At 39.8% G+C, this 20727-nt stretch overlaps 1 protein-coding gene across 1 annotated transcript in view; it reads left to right on the top strand.

Annotated features, from left to right (window-relative positions):
• GAD1 (glutamate decarboxylase 1) overlaps window positions 1-20727 on the top strand; it is a 30103-nt gene that overhangs the window by 7319 nt on the left and 2057 nt on the right. The window contains exons 3-14 of the mRNA XM_050900090.1: window positions 214-372; window positions 1102-1344; window positions 4157-4247; window positions 8899-9011; window positions 10445-10560; window positions 10664-10743; window positions 10948-11002; window positions 12072-12188; window positions 12350-12414; window positions 15837-15915; window positions 17542-17691; window positions 20079-20186. Of these exons, the coding sequence (XP_050756047.1) occupies window positions 214-372; window positions 1102-1344; window positions 4157-4247; window positions 8899-9011; window positions 10445-10560; window positions 10664-10743; window positions 10948-11002; window positions 12072-12188; window positions 12350-12414; window positions 15837-15915; window positions 17542-17691; window positions 20079-20186 (1376 nt within the window). The remainder of the gene's footprint in view (window positions 1-213; window positions 373-1101; window positions 1345-4156; window positions 4248-8898; window positions 9012-10444; window positions 10561-10663; window positions 10744-10947; window positions 11003-12071; window positions 12189-12349; window positions 12415-15836; window positions 15916-17541; window positions 17692-20078; window positions 20187-20727) is intronic.

The following is a 20727-nucleotide window of genomic DNA, read 5'->3' as shown; positions in this document are numbered from 1 at the left end:
TTTTGCATGGCTGCGTTTTTGCAGTTGATGGCATTTTGAGCTCTCCCTCCTGGAGGCAAATAATCCCCATAAATACTCTTATTCCTGACCTCATTAGTCAGATCCAGAGCCAACACCGCTTTGAACTGTTGTCTAGAGAGCCGCTTTAGATATTTCTAAACATGTTGGGAAGTGAGAAAACTCTGACCTGTGCACCTTGCAATAACAATGTAGGGTTCCTGCAGAGGACCAACAGCCTGGAAGACAAGGGCCGGATCGTCAGCTCCCTGAAGGAAAGGCAGTCCTCCAAGAGCCTGTTGGCGTGCGAGAACAGCGAGAAGGAATCCAGGTTCCGGCGCACCGAGACAGACTTCTCCAATTTGTATGCCAGAGGTAAACGCTCTTTACAGCTTCTGCTTGCTCCAGCTCGGGCATGTCCCTTAGCAGTCTGCCTTCGCCTCCCTTGGAAGTGCAGCCACGTTCAGACCGTGCTTTTGCTTGGTTGTTTTTGAAGGAAGCTCTGTGTGTGTGTGTGTGTTTGCTGAGAGCCGCACTGGCGATGTGTACAAGTTTCCTGAAATGCAATTTTACGTACTTTGGGCTGATCCTCTGCAGCTCAGCTCCAGCGGTTCCTCCGGAGTCACTCTAGAGCCAGCCTCCGGGAGGAGAGTAATTTTATATTTTATTTCTTCCTTCAGTAAAATAGCAATGAAACGGTCTGTGATTGCTGGTACGGGGCCATTGACGAGGAGGGTGGGGAAGGGAAATCAATCCCTTTGCGGGGCGGGGAAGCGTTGCAGGAGAAGGGCAGGTGCGGGTTTGGGGTGCTTTTGGCCCCCGGGAGGTGAGTGCCCCGCACAGCGTTAGCGTTGCAGGGCGTACTTTTGGCCGGGGTGCCTCGGAGGTGCCCCCGCTGTTCCCGTGGGCGACCTGGGCTCGCCCTTCCCCACCGGGGGGGCGAGGTTTCACTCGCCGTGGAGCGAGCCGGGCGCCCGCCCCGCTACAGCCAGGCTGCGCCGGCGCCGCGGCTGCCAGGTCCTGGGAGCGCTGCGGGCGGCCGAGGCTGGTTCATCGCTGCCGCTCGCTCTCAAAGCAAGCCCTGACAGCTGGTTTGCCCCGCAGATTTGCTGCCCGCCAAGAATGGCGAGGAGCAGACCATGCAGTTCCTGCTGGAGGTCGTGGACATCCTCCTCAACTACGTGAGGAAGACGTTTGACAGATCCACCAAAGTGCTGGACTTCCACCACCCGCACCAGCTCCTGGAGGGCATGGAGGGCTTCAACCTGGAGCTCTCGGACAACCCCGAGTCCCTGGAGCAGATCCTGGTAGACTGCCGGGACACGCTGAAATACGGAGTGAGGACAGGTAGGTTCTCGCACACTACTCTGGAGAGTCCCTCCTGGGGCTTTTCTCTGGCCCACGGTGAAAGGAGCGGGCTTGAGCCCATGGAGGGAAGCCCACACCCTCTCCACGCCCTCGACTCTGCCTCCCTGGAGGCTCAGCTCCAGGGCTGTCTGCGGGCGCTGGAAATGTCCCTGCTCAGAAACCTAAGTTACTGATGCTCCATCTGTCCCCGGCGGGCAGGGCTGGGTGCTGTTTGCAGAGCCCAGAAACAAGTTTTTAAGACGTAATCTCTTTCACTTGATGAAATGTGAGCTGTCTGTATCTCCGGGGAGCAATATCATTAGCTAAATGAGGGCATAAATGACACTGAATTTGCAGTTTTTCTTCTTTATGTTCTCCAGACGTTTAATGAAAAAGAGACTGAAATCCTAGGAATCATCAATAAAGGAACCCTGTGGATTTCAGCCCGTTACCCAGGAGCCCCGCCTGTCCAGGTCCTTCTGAATCAGATAGACATGCCCGTTTATAATCACTTCTTTTACTGGGGGAGCTGTAGCCAGGCTCTAGAGCAAAGTCTGTGCTCTTTCAGGCTGTTCGGCCTGAAATGTTTTACATCTGTATCAGCAGGAAGCTCGGCTGGCAACAAGCCCTGACTGCTGTACGTACCCAAGCAGGTCAGGAACTGGAGCGATAACGGAGCGGGGGCCGTGTCTCCCCTCTCCAGTCCTGCTCCAGCGTCTCAGGGCTGCTGAGCTCTGCCCGGCGAGCTGCCCTCTTCGGCACGGCACGGCACGACTCGGCTCGGCTCGGCACGGTGCCATGGCGGGCGGCGGTCTCCCCGCGGAGCCGAAGTGGCGGGGCGGCGGGAGCTCGTAGAGGGAGGCTTTTGTCTGACCGTGTCTGGCTGGGCAGCTGCGAGCAGTGGCTCCTGAAGGACGGGGCGCTCCTTTCTGCATTGTTTAGTGATGCAGCTGTGAAAACCCAACGCAGCGCATTCAAGGAACAAAATCTTGACAACAAATGTGGCGGTTAGCTTCCTGTCTTTTCCCATTTACATGGTGGTTTGATTTATTCAAGAGTGTCAGGGGCATATTTTGATTTTGTGCCCTTAATCAAAGGGGAGCGTATTTCACTCCCAAACCCGTGGGTTGTTGGAATAAGTTGCCAGCAGCAAAGGCAGAGTCACTGCGGTCTGTGTGCTTGCACCGTTATTCCGCTATCGCTTGCGCCGGGACGTCGAGCAAGCCCTTCTTCTCACCCCGACCTATCCTGGAGCTTTTGCGGGACCGGCAGGACCTGTCCCCGGGAGCTGAGGTGCAGGTATCCGATCAGACACGAGCTCTGTTCAAAGCAGTACCTGGTGCAGCTTTAAAGCAGAGCTGCTCGGACCGTGTGACGACCCAGGACGCACGCCCTGGCTTCCCGGGCCCCAGGGGCTCCCGTTCTCTCTCCAGGCGAAGCTCCCTTTAAGGCCAGCGGGGCTGAATCCGCAGCCCAGCCTCAGGAGACCGCAGGCTCGCCGACAGCTTTGGGAGGTCAGCGAAATGTCTCTTAAAATAACTTCCCAAACTGTATGTCATGGCAAGGGAGAGAAGTGCTGATTTGCAAAGCAAATAGCTAAGCCGTGGTGATGTTTCCGGACTTCAGGTCCGAGCCGCTTGGCTCCCCGGGGCGGGAGCCGCCCGGTCGCTTCGCCTCCGTGTTCCCCCGGTTTCCGCGGCAGCCTCCTCTTCAGGATGTGCCGAGACGTGGCAGCGCCGGCAGGCTCGCGCCTCCAAAAGGTCCCCGCTGACATCGCTCGGAGCGGGATCGCATTTCTTTCTTTATGTCAAAAGATGCTGATGTTCCCAGTGTTGAGCCAAATGCGACGTGACAGGGTCCCTCCGGGCGTCGAGCGCTGACCCGCGCCCCCTCGGGCTGGGCTGTCCCCAGTGCGTTATCCGCGTGTCCTTTCCCAAGAGAGCAGAGATAAGGGCCAACTCATGACACCGTCCCCCTCCCCTCAAAGTCCATCATCATTTGTTAGGAATTTCATCTCTTCATGCTAGAAAAGTAGACCCCCCAATAGCGGGGCTTATTGCTTATAAAAGTTGTTAAGGCGACTTTGGCTGAGGAATAGATACAGGAATATGACTGACTTCGGTTTGATAGGAAAGCCTCTGTTTATGAGGTGAATCCTAGCTTTTAAACCATGTGGGAAAAAAGCCCTGCCGAGGAGCTCTTGGGGGGTGCTCAGCGCCCCGCTGCAGCGGGTCCCGCCGCACTGGGACGTTTCCCGCCAAGACCCCGCGAAACGCCGCTCCTGTGGCCGTGCAGCTCAGCAAGCGACTGGTGCCTCCGCACCCCTCCCTTATCCCTACAGCCTCATTACGAGCGGATGAGCCTTCCTCTCTTTCTCCATTCAAATGCAAATGGACCCAGCACCTGCAGGTTGTTACTGCCAAGCATATCCCCCCCCTGCCCCGAGTTCACAGCACGGCGGAGGTCCGGGGGGGCGGCGGCGGCGGCTCTGGAGATGGGCTAGTCCGAGCCCTTGGACAGGTTCCGGAGGTGTTTTACAGGCTCAATCGGCTCTGAGGTTCTCTCTTTTAATTTAAACGCTAATGATTCCATACAGGAGCTCCCTCCAAAGTGTTTTTTCAAGTTTGTAACAAGACATCCGTGAATGTTGGTTAACGGTCTCCCCCTGAGCAGGACTTGCTTTGAAAACTTGGCTGCAAGTGTGTTATGAGTGCAAAACCATCGTTTGTGTTAGAATAGTTGGACGGTTTAAAATTGAAACCTGAGAGATACCGGTGGAGTTGGTCTAAGTTGCTCTCAATTCTCTTTCCAGGTCATCCTCGCTTTTTCAATCAGCTGTCCACAGGACTGGACATTATTGGCTTGGCTGGGGAGTGGCTGACATCAACTGCTAATACAAACATGTAAGCAGTGTCGTGTCGTCAGCGTCCATGACTGGTGCTTACAGGGGCTGCCATCTATCATGGTAGACATGTATTGTCACAGACGTGTATAATTTTCTTTAAATGACGATTGTTGCATCTTCAATAAAAGCATCTCATATTTTTCTTAATGTGGCAGTAATACAGTGAAAATAGTTATATAAAGCTGAACAGTTTTACATTTCTGATAAATAGAAATGCAAATATTCCAGAGCACATGGTAAGTAAAACATGATGTTTCTAATAAAATAACATGAAATGATTTTTCTTCTCTTGGAGCAATCTTCTTGATCTTTTTCTGATTTTTTTTTTTTTGGCTTTGTCTGTAGACTGAGTAATTCTGCAGCTATCCATGTATTAACACTAGAACACAAAATATGTAAAAGTTTATTGTCTTTTCTTCTGTTGACTTCAGAGGTAGCAGGCTTGGGGCACCACCTTCTCCTTTTCATGTACTGGTAAAGAATTGGCTTCTGGGTGGCTTCAAAATGATTAAAAATGTAACATTGAAAATTAATATGATGATAATGAAGGAATTACTTAGTCTAAGATTTATTAAAGTTGTGTGTAAATAAATAAATGGAAGTATAAAAAAGTAAAATTTTACATCTAGACCATATCAATGAGGAAACCTTTCCTAATTTTTCTTGACCTCAAAATTAATGAAAGCTAGATGTCAATGTAAGGTATTATGTTGAATTTTTGCAACAAAGAGTTTAATTAATGAAAAAACCCCCACCGAACCAAAAAAACCTTCTAGCCAGTTTTTATTTATATATTGATTTGTATATACTCAAAAATGTGATGTGAGTCCAAATACTTGGCAGGTAACAGACTGCTCTGTTTTAGTCCTGTATTGGATGTGTTTTAACTCTAAAGCTACCTCTGTTTTGAGTAGTTTGTTGCTAATTGGCAGAACACAGGAAATGTATCTGCAGATTGGAAAATGAACAATATTTTCACTGGCCTATCCATGAGTATATGGTTCATTAAGTATAGCTGATTACTAGCAGCCCTATGTAGATTACGAGCTGTGCCTGTTTCATGACATTAGCAATAAAGAAAAATACATAAGATGCTCCAGCCAAAACCAGCCTGCTCTTTGTTATAATCATCTTCTCAGTCAGTTCTCTGCTAAAAATTGGTATGAGATGTTCAGATTTAAAAGCTGATTGGGAAGAAAACCCAGTAAAACAAGTATTGCAAAGTGCTTTAAAGTGCCCCCCCCCCCTTTTTTTAAACACAACAACTAGAAGTGAGAACAAATCTGATTACGTTTCTAAAAGAAAACTTCGCTTAAATATTGTTCCTCTGTGACAAAAACATACTTCAGAGAGTGTCACTTTTTGCAAGCCCCTTTCCCTTTGACTAACTTAGTTATCCTAGCTTAGTTATCCTTCTGTAATCAGTGCAATTGCACAAATCTGATAGGACATAATAGAATTCAGGTCTGTGGCAGACTGTGATAGTGTTATGAAATGTTGCTATCATTAAGAACATTGGACTCATTCAGTTCTGAAAGAGTAACTTTTTTTAAATGAGGTTGCTTTTTCCTTTGGTTTTAAAAGTAAATTGTTAAATAATTCCATAAAGCTAGTTTCTGATCCATTTATACATTAAACAAGAACATATCTTGAAAATACTTCTCTGCGAGCATGAAAATTGAGTATCTGCTTTTATGAGGTTTAGCAAATGCAAAATAATACATTGTGCTCTTTTTTTTCAGCAAACCAAGGTCAACATGATATGCTTTCAAATAACCCAGTAGTTGCAAGTAAGGTTAAAACAAGATGTTTGTAAAACATGATTCAAAGAACTGACAGAGAAGGTTATTAAACATAGCCGAATCGTCTCTGTGAGCTCTGGGCAACATATTATTTGTTTTGAGCAGTGTTCCAGCACAGACGAGCAAGTTCTGACCTTTACCTAGAAACTGTTCTAACCTATTTCAACTCCACAAGCATGTAACACACAAGCAACAGTAACACTGGATTATAGTAGGGAATGTTTTCCATTTGCCATTTTTTCTTTTCTACCTATAAACAATACTTAAAATATTTGTGAACAATTAAAAAATATGTGTTTTCTTTTGCAGATGAGTTTTGAGTAATCAAAACATCTGTACTCTTAAAATTTTAAATTGTCATTAGGAAATGTTATTTAAATGTCACTGTGAAGATAATATATTAAATTAAACATAATAAGCTTCTCACATTGACTTGGAAATAATGTATCAATGTGCTATTCATAGCTCAATCACTAATCATAAGACCTTCAGGGTGGAAATTTCAGAAGTTGCTGTTATTCATCCAGCTCTAGGGTTCTGTAGTACAGGGCATACGCTCACCATGCAGCAGCCAGCTGAGGTTAGAAAGCAATAATATTATCTGGGAGTTCTCTTTATCCCCACTGTTAGCTGAGATGAGAGAATTATATTGGTATTTTCAGTATTATGCATTTATGCTTATGAAAATGTAACATAGAAAAATGATGTGAAATGCTTTACGTTTATTCTCAGAATGCTTTTTACATACTGGCAAACAGGAGAACAGGTAGCTGGAATCATTTGGCCTGATAAAATGATTTGGCCTGATAAAATGATTTGGCCTTTAGGTGAGAGCAGAATTAAGCCAGCACTGGCCACTACCAAAAAACACATTCATTTATTCTGTTAGTAAAGAGCTGAGACTTACGACTGTTTTAGTTAATTCATAGAAATACCTGTAAAGGTTGTAACTGTACAAAAAATCTGATCAGCACTTTTTGTCAGGAGATTGGTTCTAAAGTCGGACAGTTCCTTCCAAGCCAAACACGTTTTTCTGCGTTTAACTGAATTTTTCAAAATCATTTAAGTTTAAAACAAATAAGTTGGAGTGAACTTTAGCAAGATGTGATTTGTAAAATCATAGCCATTATCTAATATAGCTGCATTGGCCTTATCATTTGTAATAATCTGCAATCTTCTTTTAATTCTTTGTCACTCTTTGGAGACTCAGAAAATAATGACATAATAAAATAAATAAATGCTATTTTACTTGGGTTTAATATATTCAAAATTCCCCTTGTGAACACTTGATATTTTATGTACAAAAAACTTGCTTAACATTATATATTTTTTGTACAAGCCTTTAAGTCTTCTGGGAAGTATGTAGGGATCAGTGTGCAAGGTCTTAGGACAAAAATGGTGGAAAAAAAATGACATTGACTTAAACGTATCTTGTATTAGGCTACAGTGATCTATACACCACCAAGTTCCTGTTGACTTCAGTTGGTTATTCTGCCTAAATAAAGATTGGAATATATCCTAGACTTGCAGTGCTTAAAAATAAAACAAAAAACCCCCCACTGTTAGCAGACACCAACTGATTTATTAATTTTGCCTCTCTGTAAATATTGGCAGCATCCAAACTTCAGATCAGTGTTCAACTGTCTGTCTCTGACAGTTCTAATGATAATAAAAGCAAAACAAGCAGTATTTTGGCTTCTGAAAATAGCAATTACAACAATTAAACAAATTACAAATGCTGTTTAATCTTAAAGGAATGTTTTAAAAATAGTCGTGGTGTTTCTCTGAGGGACTAAGGACATAAGGATTGAAGAAAAATTTAGTATTTTAACTAACCAGTGTAGCTGTAAATAAAAGACAAGCTTTTCAGACACACCTTCCCTTCTTCATATCACACGTCTCCTTAAAGTTTGCCGCACCTATTCTCAAAATGTCATTTTAGTATTAGAGAGACAACACATACGTTTTGGTGAAATTATTCAAGTGGAAGACATCAGTCAGATCCAAAGTGTCAGGATGTCATATTCTTAGAGATTCCTTTGGAAATCACAGGTTGATTGTTTCATTTTTCTCTGCTTCCTTTTCCCCCCTCCATTTTTACTTTTTTGGCATACACAGCAAACAGAGTTTGTTTACAGCAGTAGCAATTTATCCATGTACCTTGATCACCAAAAATGGTTGTATGGCTTTTACTTTCCGTCCACATATCTGTCTGTGACATCAGGGCATACCAGACAATGCAATGTTTTTTCCCTCATTAAGTGGATACAATAGTTGACTGCTGACTTGTTTTTGGTAATTAGAAAATCATCATTTATAATTACTCTTGACAATTATTGATCGCATGGTATTGTAGAAATAAGTTGTCCTTGGAGATCATCAACAGAATAAATCCACATAATTAATTGTATGTAGACTTTGAAGCCCTAGCTCAATACTTCTAATTATGGTTGTGTTTAGCTCAGTGAAGTTCACTGTTTTCCTAAGGATTCGGCAATATGTTATTCCACAAGTGTGGAATTGGCACTTTGGGAAACAAACGTTTTACAGTACAATCTTGTATAGCAGTCAGCAGCGCTATGATGGTGAGTATTAGGTCTTATGTTGGTTATATAGAAAGTTGCAAAAGAGCTAATACTGCAGTTTTTATTGACCAATATTTCCAGTATTGTCTTCCTGAAGATTTTTGCTTGGGTAAAGTTTGCAATATCAGAACCTCAATTTATAGGAAAACTTTTAGGAATCTTAAGCATTTTCACAAAGACTCATAGACTGGGAATTTATTGTGTGTTTTTAGCATCTTTACTTGATCTTGTTTGGTTGGTTTTTTTTGCTTTATCCATGCAGGTTTACCTATGAAATTGCCCCTGTTTTTGTCCTCATGGAACAAATAACACTCCGAAAGATGAGAGAGATTATTGGATGGTCAAATAAAGATGGCGATGGAATATTCTCACCTGGTGAGTTTTTCCTCTCTGTTTTAGTGGTTTGACTAAAACTTCAAAAGTTAAAATAAACATGAGTTGTGTCTGAATACCCACAATATCTGCAACACAAAACAATGCGTCAGATATTTAGAAGTAGGAATGCTTTGTTTAAACATCCCACAATAAAGTTAGGGGAAAAAGTATATTATCTTTGAGTATGGCTATGTATCAGCTATATATTGGCTGGTCGACATTTTAAAACTTGACTACAAGCTCTGGTATATAGTCAGGCATTTAAACACCCTTTTCTTGCGGTTAATTTCTGGAGGTGATGAGCAACCACAATTCCTGCTGACCAATAGCTCTTGAGAATCATGTACTGACTTCTTTGATGGTCAGTGAGGATTGGGCTCACAGTCAGAAAAAGACTGTGACTGCCTGTCATTTTCTGGGGCATATTATCTGGGATATAATCTTACTGGATTCACAAGTATGATTCCAGTATGAAGACCAAGACAAGGTGTCTTCCCATGAAGGTGATATAAAGGCAGTCAGCAGTGACAGAAAAGACTGGTAAACCATGTGGAGGTCCTGGGCCCATGTGTGGACAGCGTGGGTGCCCAGCAGAACTCCAGATTTCTGCGTTTGGTGTGGGGGGACACCGTCCTGTTTCAGAGGATGAAGGACAATTGGAACTGTCCTTTTGGAACAGCTCACATAAAATCCAGGAATGCGCACTTCCTTGGTCTCCAGTCCCATCTGCTAGAAAAATACAGATCTTTCTCAGTGTTCTTGTTGAAGAAATATTAGAGGAAGAAGTTATCCTATACTTTATGGATAAGATTCATCTTACTAAATCTTGAGGTCTGCATTGTAGGACTGAGCTAATTGTCCCGGGCTCTTTTTAGCAGTAAACCAAGAGAAATAGGTGCTTTCCCTCAATTCACATTCTTCAAAAGTAAGTGTCAAAATAGATTAGCTGAATCATAGCCTGCAAAGTGCCTCTTTCCCTTAACTGACTGTAAGGAAGCTTAGATTAACTAGCTTGGCTGTAGAAATCTACCTTCAAGGCATCTACTTCTATATCTACAGTGAGATGAGATAAATCCATCCAGTATGTGACATTTCTTCAGTCTCAGACAATTGATAAGTTCCTGTTATTCTTGCTAACAAGAAGTTGTCATGCAAAAGCAGCACAATGAAAGCTGAACTTTTTAGGAATGTGTTACAAAATGTTAGCAATTGAAAGAGATGATGGATAGGAAATTCTGACTATCAGTATGACTTTCTAGAGGGTCTGTCCCTATGCTGTTTAGACAGATGACCGTGCATTTCAGAGATTTATTTTTTCACAGTTCACTGCCACTTTCACTGAATAATGCAAATGAGACTTGTATGTCTTTGGTCTAATATGCATTTTTTCTCATTATGACTATTTTATTATTCATTCATTTATTCATTCACAGGAGGAGCTATCTCCAACATGTACAGCATAATGGCTGCACGGTACAAGTATTTCCCTGAAGTCAAAACCAAAGGCATGGCTGCAGTCCCTAAACTGGTTCTCTTTACCTCGGAACATGTGAGCTTAATACACTGCTAATTCTTAATTTATTGATGTATGTTGTGAAGATGCTTCATCATTAAACAACCACTCCATTAAATGTGCATATGTTTTGCTGCAGAGTCACTACTCAATAAAGAAAGCCGGAGCTGCACTTGGATTTGGAACAGACAATGTGATTTTGATAAAATGCAATGAAAGGTAGGATGAATGCTAAGGTTTTGATATATTAAATGTGTTCATCTGTTAAATTTGTTGTATTGTGCTTAAGGACTGGTTCAGTACAGTGTGTCAAGTTGCTAATGGCCTATTGAGAAAATCCTATTAAATTATTTCAACTGTAGCTAGTATTTCCATACACACTCTTTAATTTTCTTTGTCTTTCTGTTTCTACAATAATTACAGAGGCAAAATAATACCAGCTGATTTGGAGGCAAAAATTTTGGAAGCAAAACAAAAGGTCTGTGTTTTTAAAAATTAGTGCTTAAATGCTTGGCTTAGTAAAATTACCTCTTCCTTTGAAGGCTGAGGGTTAACATTAAAAGAGAACATTATAATGATATAAATGTTATAACAATATTTTCAGCTGCTTAATTATACATTCATGTATTGTTTAGGGAATTATCTATATGTCTTGTTAAGGTTTCCATTTACTGTTTCAAAACAAAGTATTTTTAACTCTTGAACCACATCTGTATTTTATGACTTCTAAAAATAACTTTCTGTTTGGAAATATATGGAAAAAATTATGAAAACATGAAACTAAACCTACTTTTATCCAAACTTTAAAGTTTAGCCAGAACTATCAAAAATTCTATTGAAGTCCTAAAAATTCCCATAGATTTCAAGTGTGAGGCTGCAGAGTTAGTAAATATAGCCAGTAAGTTTAATTTTTTGAGGCATTCATTGTTGTTTTTTGAACCAATGCAATGCAAAATCCATTAATTTTCTATAAAGCCACCAAAGAGAGCAATCAAGATGATTATTTTTTTATTTCTTAACTTCTTTACATTTGGGCACTCTATGAAATTGCAGTTCACATTTATTTCATCTAATTCGAAATTGTCTCATTTTGATCTGATAGTTCCATATTTATTGCTTTTGTTTTGGATGGCTTTGTTCTACTTTGTTCTGTTTATTAGTAGATAAAGACTAAAGGAACAACTTCAAGCCTTCAAATCACATTTAATTAATTTTCCTTTATACTGCTGTAAAAGTCTCAACTTTACTTGACTATTGCTAGTCTTCTACTAGAACATTTGAATGTCCTCACTAAAAGAGATTAGACAAAATAATATTTACCTTCTGACTAGTTAATTTTGTGAAGTTACAGTACAATAAAAACAGAGTTTGTTACTACCATGTATACAATTTTTTAGTTTCTACTGTTGCTTATATGTACCTTTCACATGGGAAGAAAAACATTTTTAGGCTGGAAAATGGGGCAACACTTCTAAAATGATTTTCACTTTTTTTTTTTTCCTAAAAGAGGTTGGATTTTGTATTTAATATTTTAATTTTTATTGTAGGGGTACGTTCCTCTTTTTGTAAATGCAACTGCAGGCACAACAGTATATGGAGCCTTTGATCCAATACAGGAGATTGCAGATATATGTGAAAAATATAACCTCTGGCTCCATGTAGATGTAAGTAACTAAATGAAGTGCTACTATTCAGGCAAAAGAGGATTTTTGTTTCCATGTGTTTTCTCTTGAATTAAAATATTTATTACTAGATCCTAAGTAAATTAAAGTATGTTAGGCTTTTCCAAAACAATGAGTCTTCTCTTTGTTTCTATCTTTTCCAGGCTGCCTGGGGAGGCGGACTCTTAATGTCCCGAAAGCATCGTCATAAATTGAATGGAATAGAAAGGTACTACACGGTGCTTATTTGTAATACTGTTATTAAAGTACGTTTGTAAGGTACATGACACTTCACAAATCCATGAAAAGATGAATTTGCTGCATTAAGGAGTTTAAACACTAAATTAAACAAAAGCAAGACAGACAGGAAAGGTTCACACTAGGAAGATTGAAACAATACTACAGAAGAGAACAGTGATGTACAGCTGAGTGACAGGTAAGTTTTCAGCAGATTTGAAGGAGGACAAGGATATTGCTTGGCAAAAAGGAAGGGAGATTGTTCTGTGCATAGCTTTGAAGGGATCATAAGCCTGGGAATGGGTGAAGGAGGATTTGAGGAAAAAATGAAGTGAGCGCGCTAGACAATCTCTGAAATGTAGGGCTTTGAGAATAGCAGTGAGAAATGAGGAATCCAGAGAAGGTGTTTGAGCATGAATGCCTATAATGGGAAGCCATGACATCATGGGAATTTGTAGAGATTCTCTCCTGAAAGGTGTTTGCAGTTATTTCCAGAAAATAAAGAGTATATGTTCTGCCTGCAAATAAGTGTTCTGTAAATGAAAGTTTATAAATATATATCTATGCTTGCTTTTGTATTGCTTGTATTTGTGTGTGTATATATATGTGTATACAACAAAGAGAGGAACACATGGCAGAGACTGAATTAGTAGCAATTTTTAGGGGTAAATTTCAGTATCTGTAAGACTGGAAAGGACTATGATAGCACAGAGCTGGTACAGTTCTACTGTGCCAGGCAGAAGACTGAGGGAACTTACAGGGAGGCCAGAAAGAGTCACAGATACTCACCGCATCTCAGGGCACAGGGGTCTATGAGTTGGTGCCATGTGGGGATTACATGAAACAAGCAGGAAGCTCTTGTAGAGGCCAGAGTGAAGTCTGCAGAAAAGAGTGAAGTCTGCAGAAAAGAGTGCGTGTGTGCCCCCAAGCACATAACCCAGGTTCCCAAGGTACCCACTGAGACCAGAAGCCAGCCTTTATTAAATAATTAGTTGAACTACATTTAAAAAGGCAAAGCATTTGTGTTGGAAGTGATAGCAGAGTGAGAGTGTCCCCAGCCCTTACAATTCAGACTCAGGAGGAGTCCCATGTGTAGTCTTTGGCACAGTTGTTCCTGTATCCAACGATGACAAGGCTGTGGTCTGCAGAGGATGCTGTGTTTATAACCCCATGGGGGTGTTTGTCTTTAGATTTCCTCTGAAACTGGTCTATCATAAAAGGCTGCCCATCTGAATAAAAATCAGAAAAGCAATGAAGAGCCAGAAACATAAGGTCTTTCCCATCATTGCAGATATCAGCATCCAGGGAAGCAAAAAAATTTGAAATAAGCTCTATCCATGTAGTCTCAAATTAGCACCAAATTGCTTCCTTGAGTCAACGGTGCTGAATGTGGGCACTGTGTAAAGGTGTAAAATGAGAGCAGTGAGCAATGCTCTTCCTTAGGGAAAACAAACTTTCCTAGTGGTGGGCATCTCATACAGTAAGTAAAGAACAAGTACAAGATAAAGAATAATGTACAGAAGGACAGGTAGGAAAAACACATGGACCCTTCTGTCGCAGGGACAGCAGTGTGTGGTGTGGCAGGAGTACTCTGAAGTAGCAGAATCGTATCAACATCTGCCCAGTCCAATTTGTTAGTCACTCATGTTATGGCAACATGTCTAATACCAGGTCAGCATTGTAAAGCAATTTCCTTAAGCTACACACCTTTGGTCACAGTAGTTTGGCACACCTCTCTTGACCTGAGGTCAACCCAGAGGTGCTAATTAAGACCATAATCTTAAGCAAATACAGAAAGCAGCAGGCCACCAAGCATGATATTATTTCTTTTCTAGCCAGCTGTACAGATCTTCAAACATGGGGTGGGGCCCACGGGTACTGTGTAATTGCCAGGCACGGGCCCCAGCTGGGCTCTGCTGCTAACACTCAAGCCAGACTTGGCCTGCCCGGAGACATGGACGTGTAAGGACTGGCACGCTGCCACGGTGCAGAGCTGGGATTGCCTGTGGTAGGAGAGCCTCCGGCTGGCTGGCTGTGCAGGGTAGAGAGTGACATCTTCATGTTAAAATAAACCTAATGCTCCTTGCGAAAACGACTTGGAAATTGTCTTTGTTTGGAACCCTGGAAGTTAAAAAAATGTGCTAAACTGAAACCGTAGCACTCTCAAAAGGAAATGAGTTATTATATAAACTCCTGTTTCTTGGTTACTCCATCTGAACTACTAGTGAAGTTTTTTAAAAGATAATTGCCTACTAAGTCTGAGCTATATATCTGCTGGTTTGCATTGCCTAAGCGGGAGATTTTAGAGGGATGGTGAGCTCCTCAGGTACAGCACAGACTGCGCTGTTCTTTTGGCTGAGGGGTGCTACGGTCTAACCTAGCACAGACAGAGGTGGAATCGTATCTGGAATCTTTGTGGAATTAGTGGTCCTCAGACTGGGGTGAAGGAGTCGTGTTGCTCAATACAGAGGAGCTGTGGTTGTGTCTGTGTCCTCTGAGAGCAGGGTGTAGAAGAGGAGGAAATATCTTTGAATTTTCTTTCAACCACATTGTAAGAACAAATGCATGGTCTGTGAAATATGATTATACACTTTCCTTCTCTGGAACACACAGTGAATCAAGGGGACATTTGGTAATTAATTACTTAGGGTGAAGAGGTCAATGGATGTGCAATGTTGGCACATTTATTTTAGTGTCATCATTAAACTGTCTAGGATAGTATGTTAAAAATACAGAACATCTCATCTGTTTGGCTAGTAAATTAGGTGATCTTGTGCGTCCACCTGTGTTTACACATAAAAAGTTTTAAGCTTTACATACAGAATGGTAGGATTGTGATGTAAAGTTTTATAGCCTTTTAACAGTCCATGGGCTTGACAAGCTAGTACAGAAAAGCCTCTTGTGGCTCTAACTGGAAAAGCAGATAAGCATGAGGAACGTCTTTTCCTTTGCTTTCTACTTTTCCAGCAGCTGTTCAGCAAAGAACTGTATTCTCCCAGAATTCATATTATTCCCTTAATTCTCTGACATCTCTCTCCCCCAGTCAGTATGCTTGAATTGATATAACCTGTCAAACTGCTTTTGTTAGTTTTATTAGTGCTATTTCTAGAAGTAGAGTCTTCTGGGGATGAAGTTACTGTATCAGCTAATCAGCATAGTCTGACACTAATTAGCTGGTATTAGTAATAATATAGACTAATCAGAAGTCTGCCATTGCAATGTTAACGCACAAAAAATTCCTTTCCTGGACAGTATGGCTGGGAAAGAAGACACTTGAGACAGTAATAATCTCCATAGTGAAATCCTCATGGTCAAAACTCCATACATTTCCAGCTGAAAGCAGAAAACAAAGGTGACTGCTTCAGGTTAATTTTCTGTTTTCCAGACCTATCTGAATGTGTAATTTTTTTGCAGAGCCAACTCAGTCACTTGGAATCCACACAAGATGATGGGAGTGTTGTTACAATGTTCTGCCATTCTTGTCCGGGAGAAGGTCTGCCTTATATTTAATAATTAAGCAGTTTAAAAAAAAAAAAAAAAAAAGTAAAGATCAAGCCCTACTTTTCAAAAGGGTAGTGCAAAATCCATTTAATTTCAAAACTTCTTTTGGAAGGAATAATTGTGTGGATTTACATTGTGTTTAGGAAGTTGTTTTATCTTTTCTGATTTTTTGTTTTATTTGAGTTTTTTTAATTAAAGCTATAGACAATATGGGTCAAATCTTTAACTAACTGCTGAATATTTGCGTATTCTAATAACAACACTAGAGCCATGCTAATATACTTCATCTGAGCATCTGCCCCATTGTTTCCGTGATATACTGAACATACACCCTTGGTCTTAGTAATTGGTCACAGTCTAAACTGCTTAAATAAAATGCAACTTTTTTACTTCACACAGTGGTTTAAAAGTTTCTCAATTCTGTTGAAAAGAAGACATGCTGCTTTTATTATGACTCCATATATATTTTTAGGGCTTTCTCCTAGATTCTTTGTTGTCATCAATGAAAGCAAGATCAGTGTCTTAATTCTTTTAAGCAATATGTATTTTCCTTAGATGATTAAAAAAAAAAGTCATATCATCTGTGGATAGGACTAATTCTGTTGTCTACTAATTTCTGGCATGTCAATTGCTACTAGAAGAGGTTAGTTGAAGAAGTGGTCCCTGTGCATAGAACTGGGATGAAGGAGTTGTGGGTTCCCGCCCTAGGTCTGCCATTGCTCTTCCAGGTGACTCATCTCTAAACTGAAGACTGCAGCATTTATTTCCCTTTATAAAACACTTTGACATCTATTGGAGGGAAGCAGTAGCCATTATTTAGTGGCATGCATACTTATTATGCTAACTATTGCGGGATTTTGGCAACATTTTTTATTCTCTATATGAGAACTTTGATAGGTGTTTTTGTATTTCTCAGATACACCAGGGTCTTCAAGCTTCTTCAAAGAACTACTAATAAACTCTAAAGGAGATGCAAACCATTTTAGAAATGTCCCATGTGTAAGACTTCTGTGTAACATACTGGAATTTGCTCCTCTGTGTTTCCTTCAGAGATGTTTACCAGTAATCTGTAGGATTCTATTGCTCTGTGGACCATATTTATTTGTAAAAAAAAAAGTCTGGTTTAGGTCATTTGTACTTATATTTATCACTAATGTTAAGTGCTATAAAGCTGGACAATATATAAAGTTGAAGCCTTCAATTACTTTTTTTTTCTTCATTTTCTGTAGCTATCTGCTGCACTGAGAGATCACAGCTTTATTCTAGTGTGTAATTTAACAGATCAAAAATTTAAATCTTAAGAACATAGCCTTACAAAGTGAAGTGGACAAAGTTAGTATCAAAAACTAAGAATCCAAATTAATCTGAGACTGTTTTTTCAGGTGTGGATGTGTAAAACCGTATGACTACTCAGGGACTTCTAAGAGAACCACCTGAGGTTATGAAATTATTTTTGTGGCTCAGGTTTACAAAACAAGGTCAATATTTTATAATTTGGCCCATTAAAGAACAATTCTTCTGTATATATTCGAAATACATTTTTATATATTATTGATGCATATAGTTTCATATGCACATATGGCATATAAGTCATATAAGTACATGTTTTTAATTACAGGGTATACTTCAAGGCTGCAATCAAATGTGTGCAGGCTATCTCTTCCAGCAAGACAAACAGTATGATGTATCCTATGACACTGGAGATAAGGCAATTCAGTGTGGTCGACATGTGGACATTTTCAAATTCTGGTTGATGTGGAAGGCAAAGGTAAATAACAAAAGTTCAGCTCAAAAATCAGAAATGTATTTGTTTAATTTGTAAGTCTCGTGTAATGGAACACTTTTTTTAACATAAATGTTTGTGTAATTACAATCTCTAAACACACAGGTATCTTGAGTATTAACTCAGAAAAGAGCCATTTGAATTGTAGAACAATATTAGCCATCAATAAATTCATCTGGAAATTAGAAGAAAAGTTTAAGTCACTAGATGAGTCCTGCAGTAAAACCAGTGAGGGCAGGACACTGAAATGGTCTTTTGTTGTGATTCTATACACTTACATATGTATTTTATGACAGATTAGTTGTAGTAGCAGCAGAGTAGACTTGATGACTTACAAGGGTCCTTTGAGCATCATGTTTCAATGCATAGATTTTATAAGCAACTTTGAAAACAAAGCCTTTTTCTTAGGAAGCTTTGCCAAACTGATGATTTAACGGTTGATTCCCTGGTACTACTGTGGTATGCCTGGATGGCTGAATTTAAGCATGGGCTTACATACGGGTTTATGTGCTCACAAGATGAGGGTCCATGTAGTCAAGAAAACATATTTCATTTTTATTTCCTTATCTGCAGTCATCTTATTACTATTCTTCTTGCTCTTCTGCTGGCAAAATGGGAATTCAATTGGGTAACCTGTCCACAGTCTAATCTTTTTTTATAAAACTGAGATTAAATCTAATGGCAAAATGTACAATCATAAAACAGTTTTCACTTTGGGTGAGAGTCAGACAGCAATAGTAAATAACCTGTGATGATAAAAGATGTTTTCATGCAGATTTCCTCAATATTGAAGACTGAGGGAAGAAAGTAACAGAACTTTAGATATACAGTTACTTTTAAACAGATTGTAGAGTTGCCATAGTTTATTTTAAAAAGTACTTCAGAAAAAGAAATGCAACACTTCAACGCAAAATACTTATAACAATTACTTTAGTAATCAGCATAGGTTTGTTTACCAGGCTAAGTACTTTTCAGTTCAGACTCAGTTCTTCCTCCAAAATAAATCATTTTGGTACTGTAATCCAGTAATGTGAAACTGCTTATGACACATTAGAATCGGACTGTGACTAGCAACTTTGAAGTGTGTTGTTTATGGTTCTAATTACCAAGTGCTGGCTACAGACACCATCAAAGCATGGACTGAATGTTTTTCTAAGTACCAGCCGAACACATTTTGTTAAAACTAGCATGCTGATTCTACCTCTGCTGTTATATTCACCTGTTAAACTGACCTCGCTAAAGAAGTAGAGCACTTCACGATAAAGAAAAAAAATACAGTGGAAACCATAATGGATATGGGTCATATTTAAGTTCAGAAGTAGGATATTTGTGGATGTGATTCTTTAAAAATAATACAGATGAAAATTGCTAAGTTGATCTGTATATCTGCAATTTGAATTTCTCCAGAAATCAGTTACTTTGGATTTCTGTTTGGTCTTGAGACAGATTCAGATTTCTTGGACGTGAATTCTCTGAGGTATTGGATAGAACCTGTTTCTAGCAGATTGCATGATTATATTACAAAAATGTTAAGAAAACAAAATATTAGGAGCTATGGAAATTTTTGCTTCATCATTAGCCACCATGAGTGATCAAACTCTTGTTCTCATAGTAGAAATATACAGCCTAGGTCCAGAAGTATTCTTGTGACTTTACCTTCAGTCATTTTATTCAGTATAAAGAACTTACCCTAAATATGCAATAATTTAAGAGTGTACTTGTCTTTCGTACTTCTTCATTCATGTACAAAATGTACTTTAAAAAAAACCACACAACTTTTTTTTTCCTTATTTTATTTATTATCAACTTTCATCTTCTTTTTCTGGGATTATGATCTTTCAAAACAAATCAGATATGACAAAAGATCAGTGGGTAGGCAAATTACTTTTAGCAAATATATTGCAGGCTTTTGCTTGCTGACTTTTTTAAATGCAAATTTCTAGCGAACTGTTCAGAGGAAGTAAATTACTTCCCAACTCCAACCCTTTCAGCTGAGTTCCCATTCCATGTTCCTAGTCTTTCAGTAAGACATGGGAAGCCAAGACTTAATATTCATAATATTTTTGGAAAATGAAAAAAAAAAAAAGAGCTAAAAATAATCTATTTAAAATATCAAAAGCCCTTGTTTATCATAATAAATTTATCATAATAAATTCCCTTAAAACAAGACCAAAACCAAATAGTGATTACAGTTAGGCCACATTTAGCCACTTTTGTAGTGTTGATTAACTTTACTTTTAAATTACAAGAAATAATACTGCTAAATGTTTTCTGACTGAAAACATCTAAGAGTGAAGCCTATCTGAAAAGACAATTGCATTGGAGGAGGAAAAATGACCATATAATTAATACTTACTTTCTTTTTAAAACAGGGTACAGTCGGATTTGAAAATCAGATCAACAAATGCCTGGAGCTGGCAGAATATCTCTACACTAAAATCAAAAACAGAGAAGAATTTGAGATGGTTTTTGAAGGGGAGGTAAGTTTTCTTTCATTTAACCTGTCAGTAGGAGCCAAATCTGTATGGAATTTCGAAAAGAGTCTTCACAGTTCTTCAAGCCAGTTATGCAAAACTGCTTTTATTTTCTAAAGAACTATACGACTATTGGCATCTGGGCAGTTTTTGGCCAAATGCATGTGATTTTGTACCATAAATGTCAGATTTATCTCCTCTCCTCCTCTTCTGCAGAGAACTCAGTTTAGAGCATGAAGACTACCTTAATACAATCTACTCATGCTGAGATTCCGCATTATAACGTACATAACTGAGAATCTGCTATTTTTGCTGTATGTTCTGTTGCTAGTGCCACTGTATAATCTCTTGGTTGATAGAATAACAAGCATACTTCATCTCTCCATTTACTAAGAAAAGGAAAATTGGGTTGCCCTTGCTGCGATCCTGGAAAACAGTTCGTCATAAAACTGCATGAAGGTGAAAAGCATTTGCACTTCATTAGCACCCTAAAAGATTGTGAATGGGACAATGTGTAGGGAATCTAAGACAGCAGATGCAACCAGCA

The sequence above is a fragment of the Gymnogyps californianus genome, chromosome 7, assembly GCF_018139145.2.
Source record: "Gymnogyps californianus isolate 813 chromosome 7, ASM1813914v2, whole genome shotgun sequence".
Taxonomy (NCBI): Eukaryota; Metazoa; Chordata; class Aves; order Accipitriformes; family Cathartidae; genus Gymnogyps; species Gymnogyps californianus.
The sequence above is the reverse complement of the archived record's forward strand: the minus strand, read 5'-3'. Positions and strand labels throughout refer to the sequence as shown.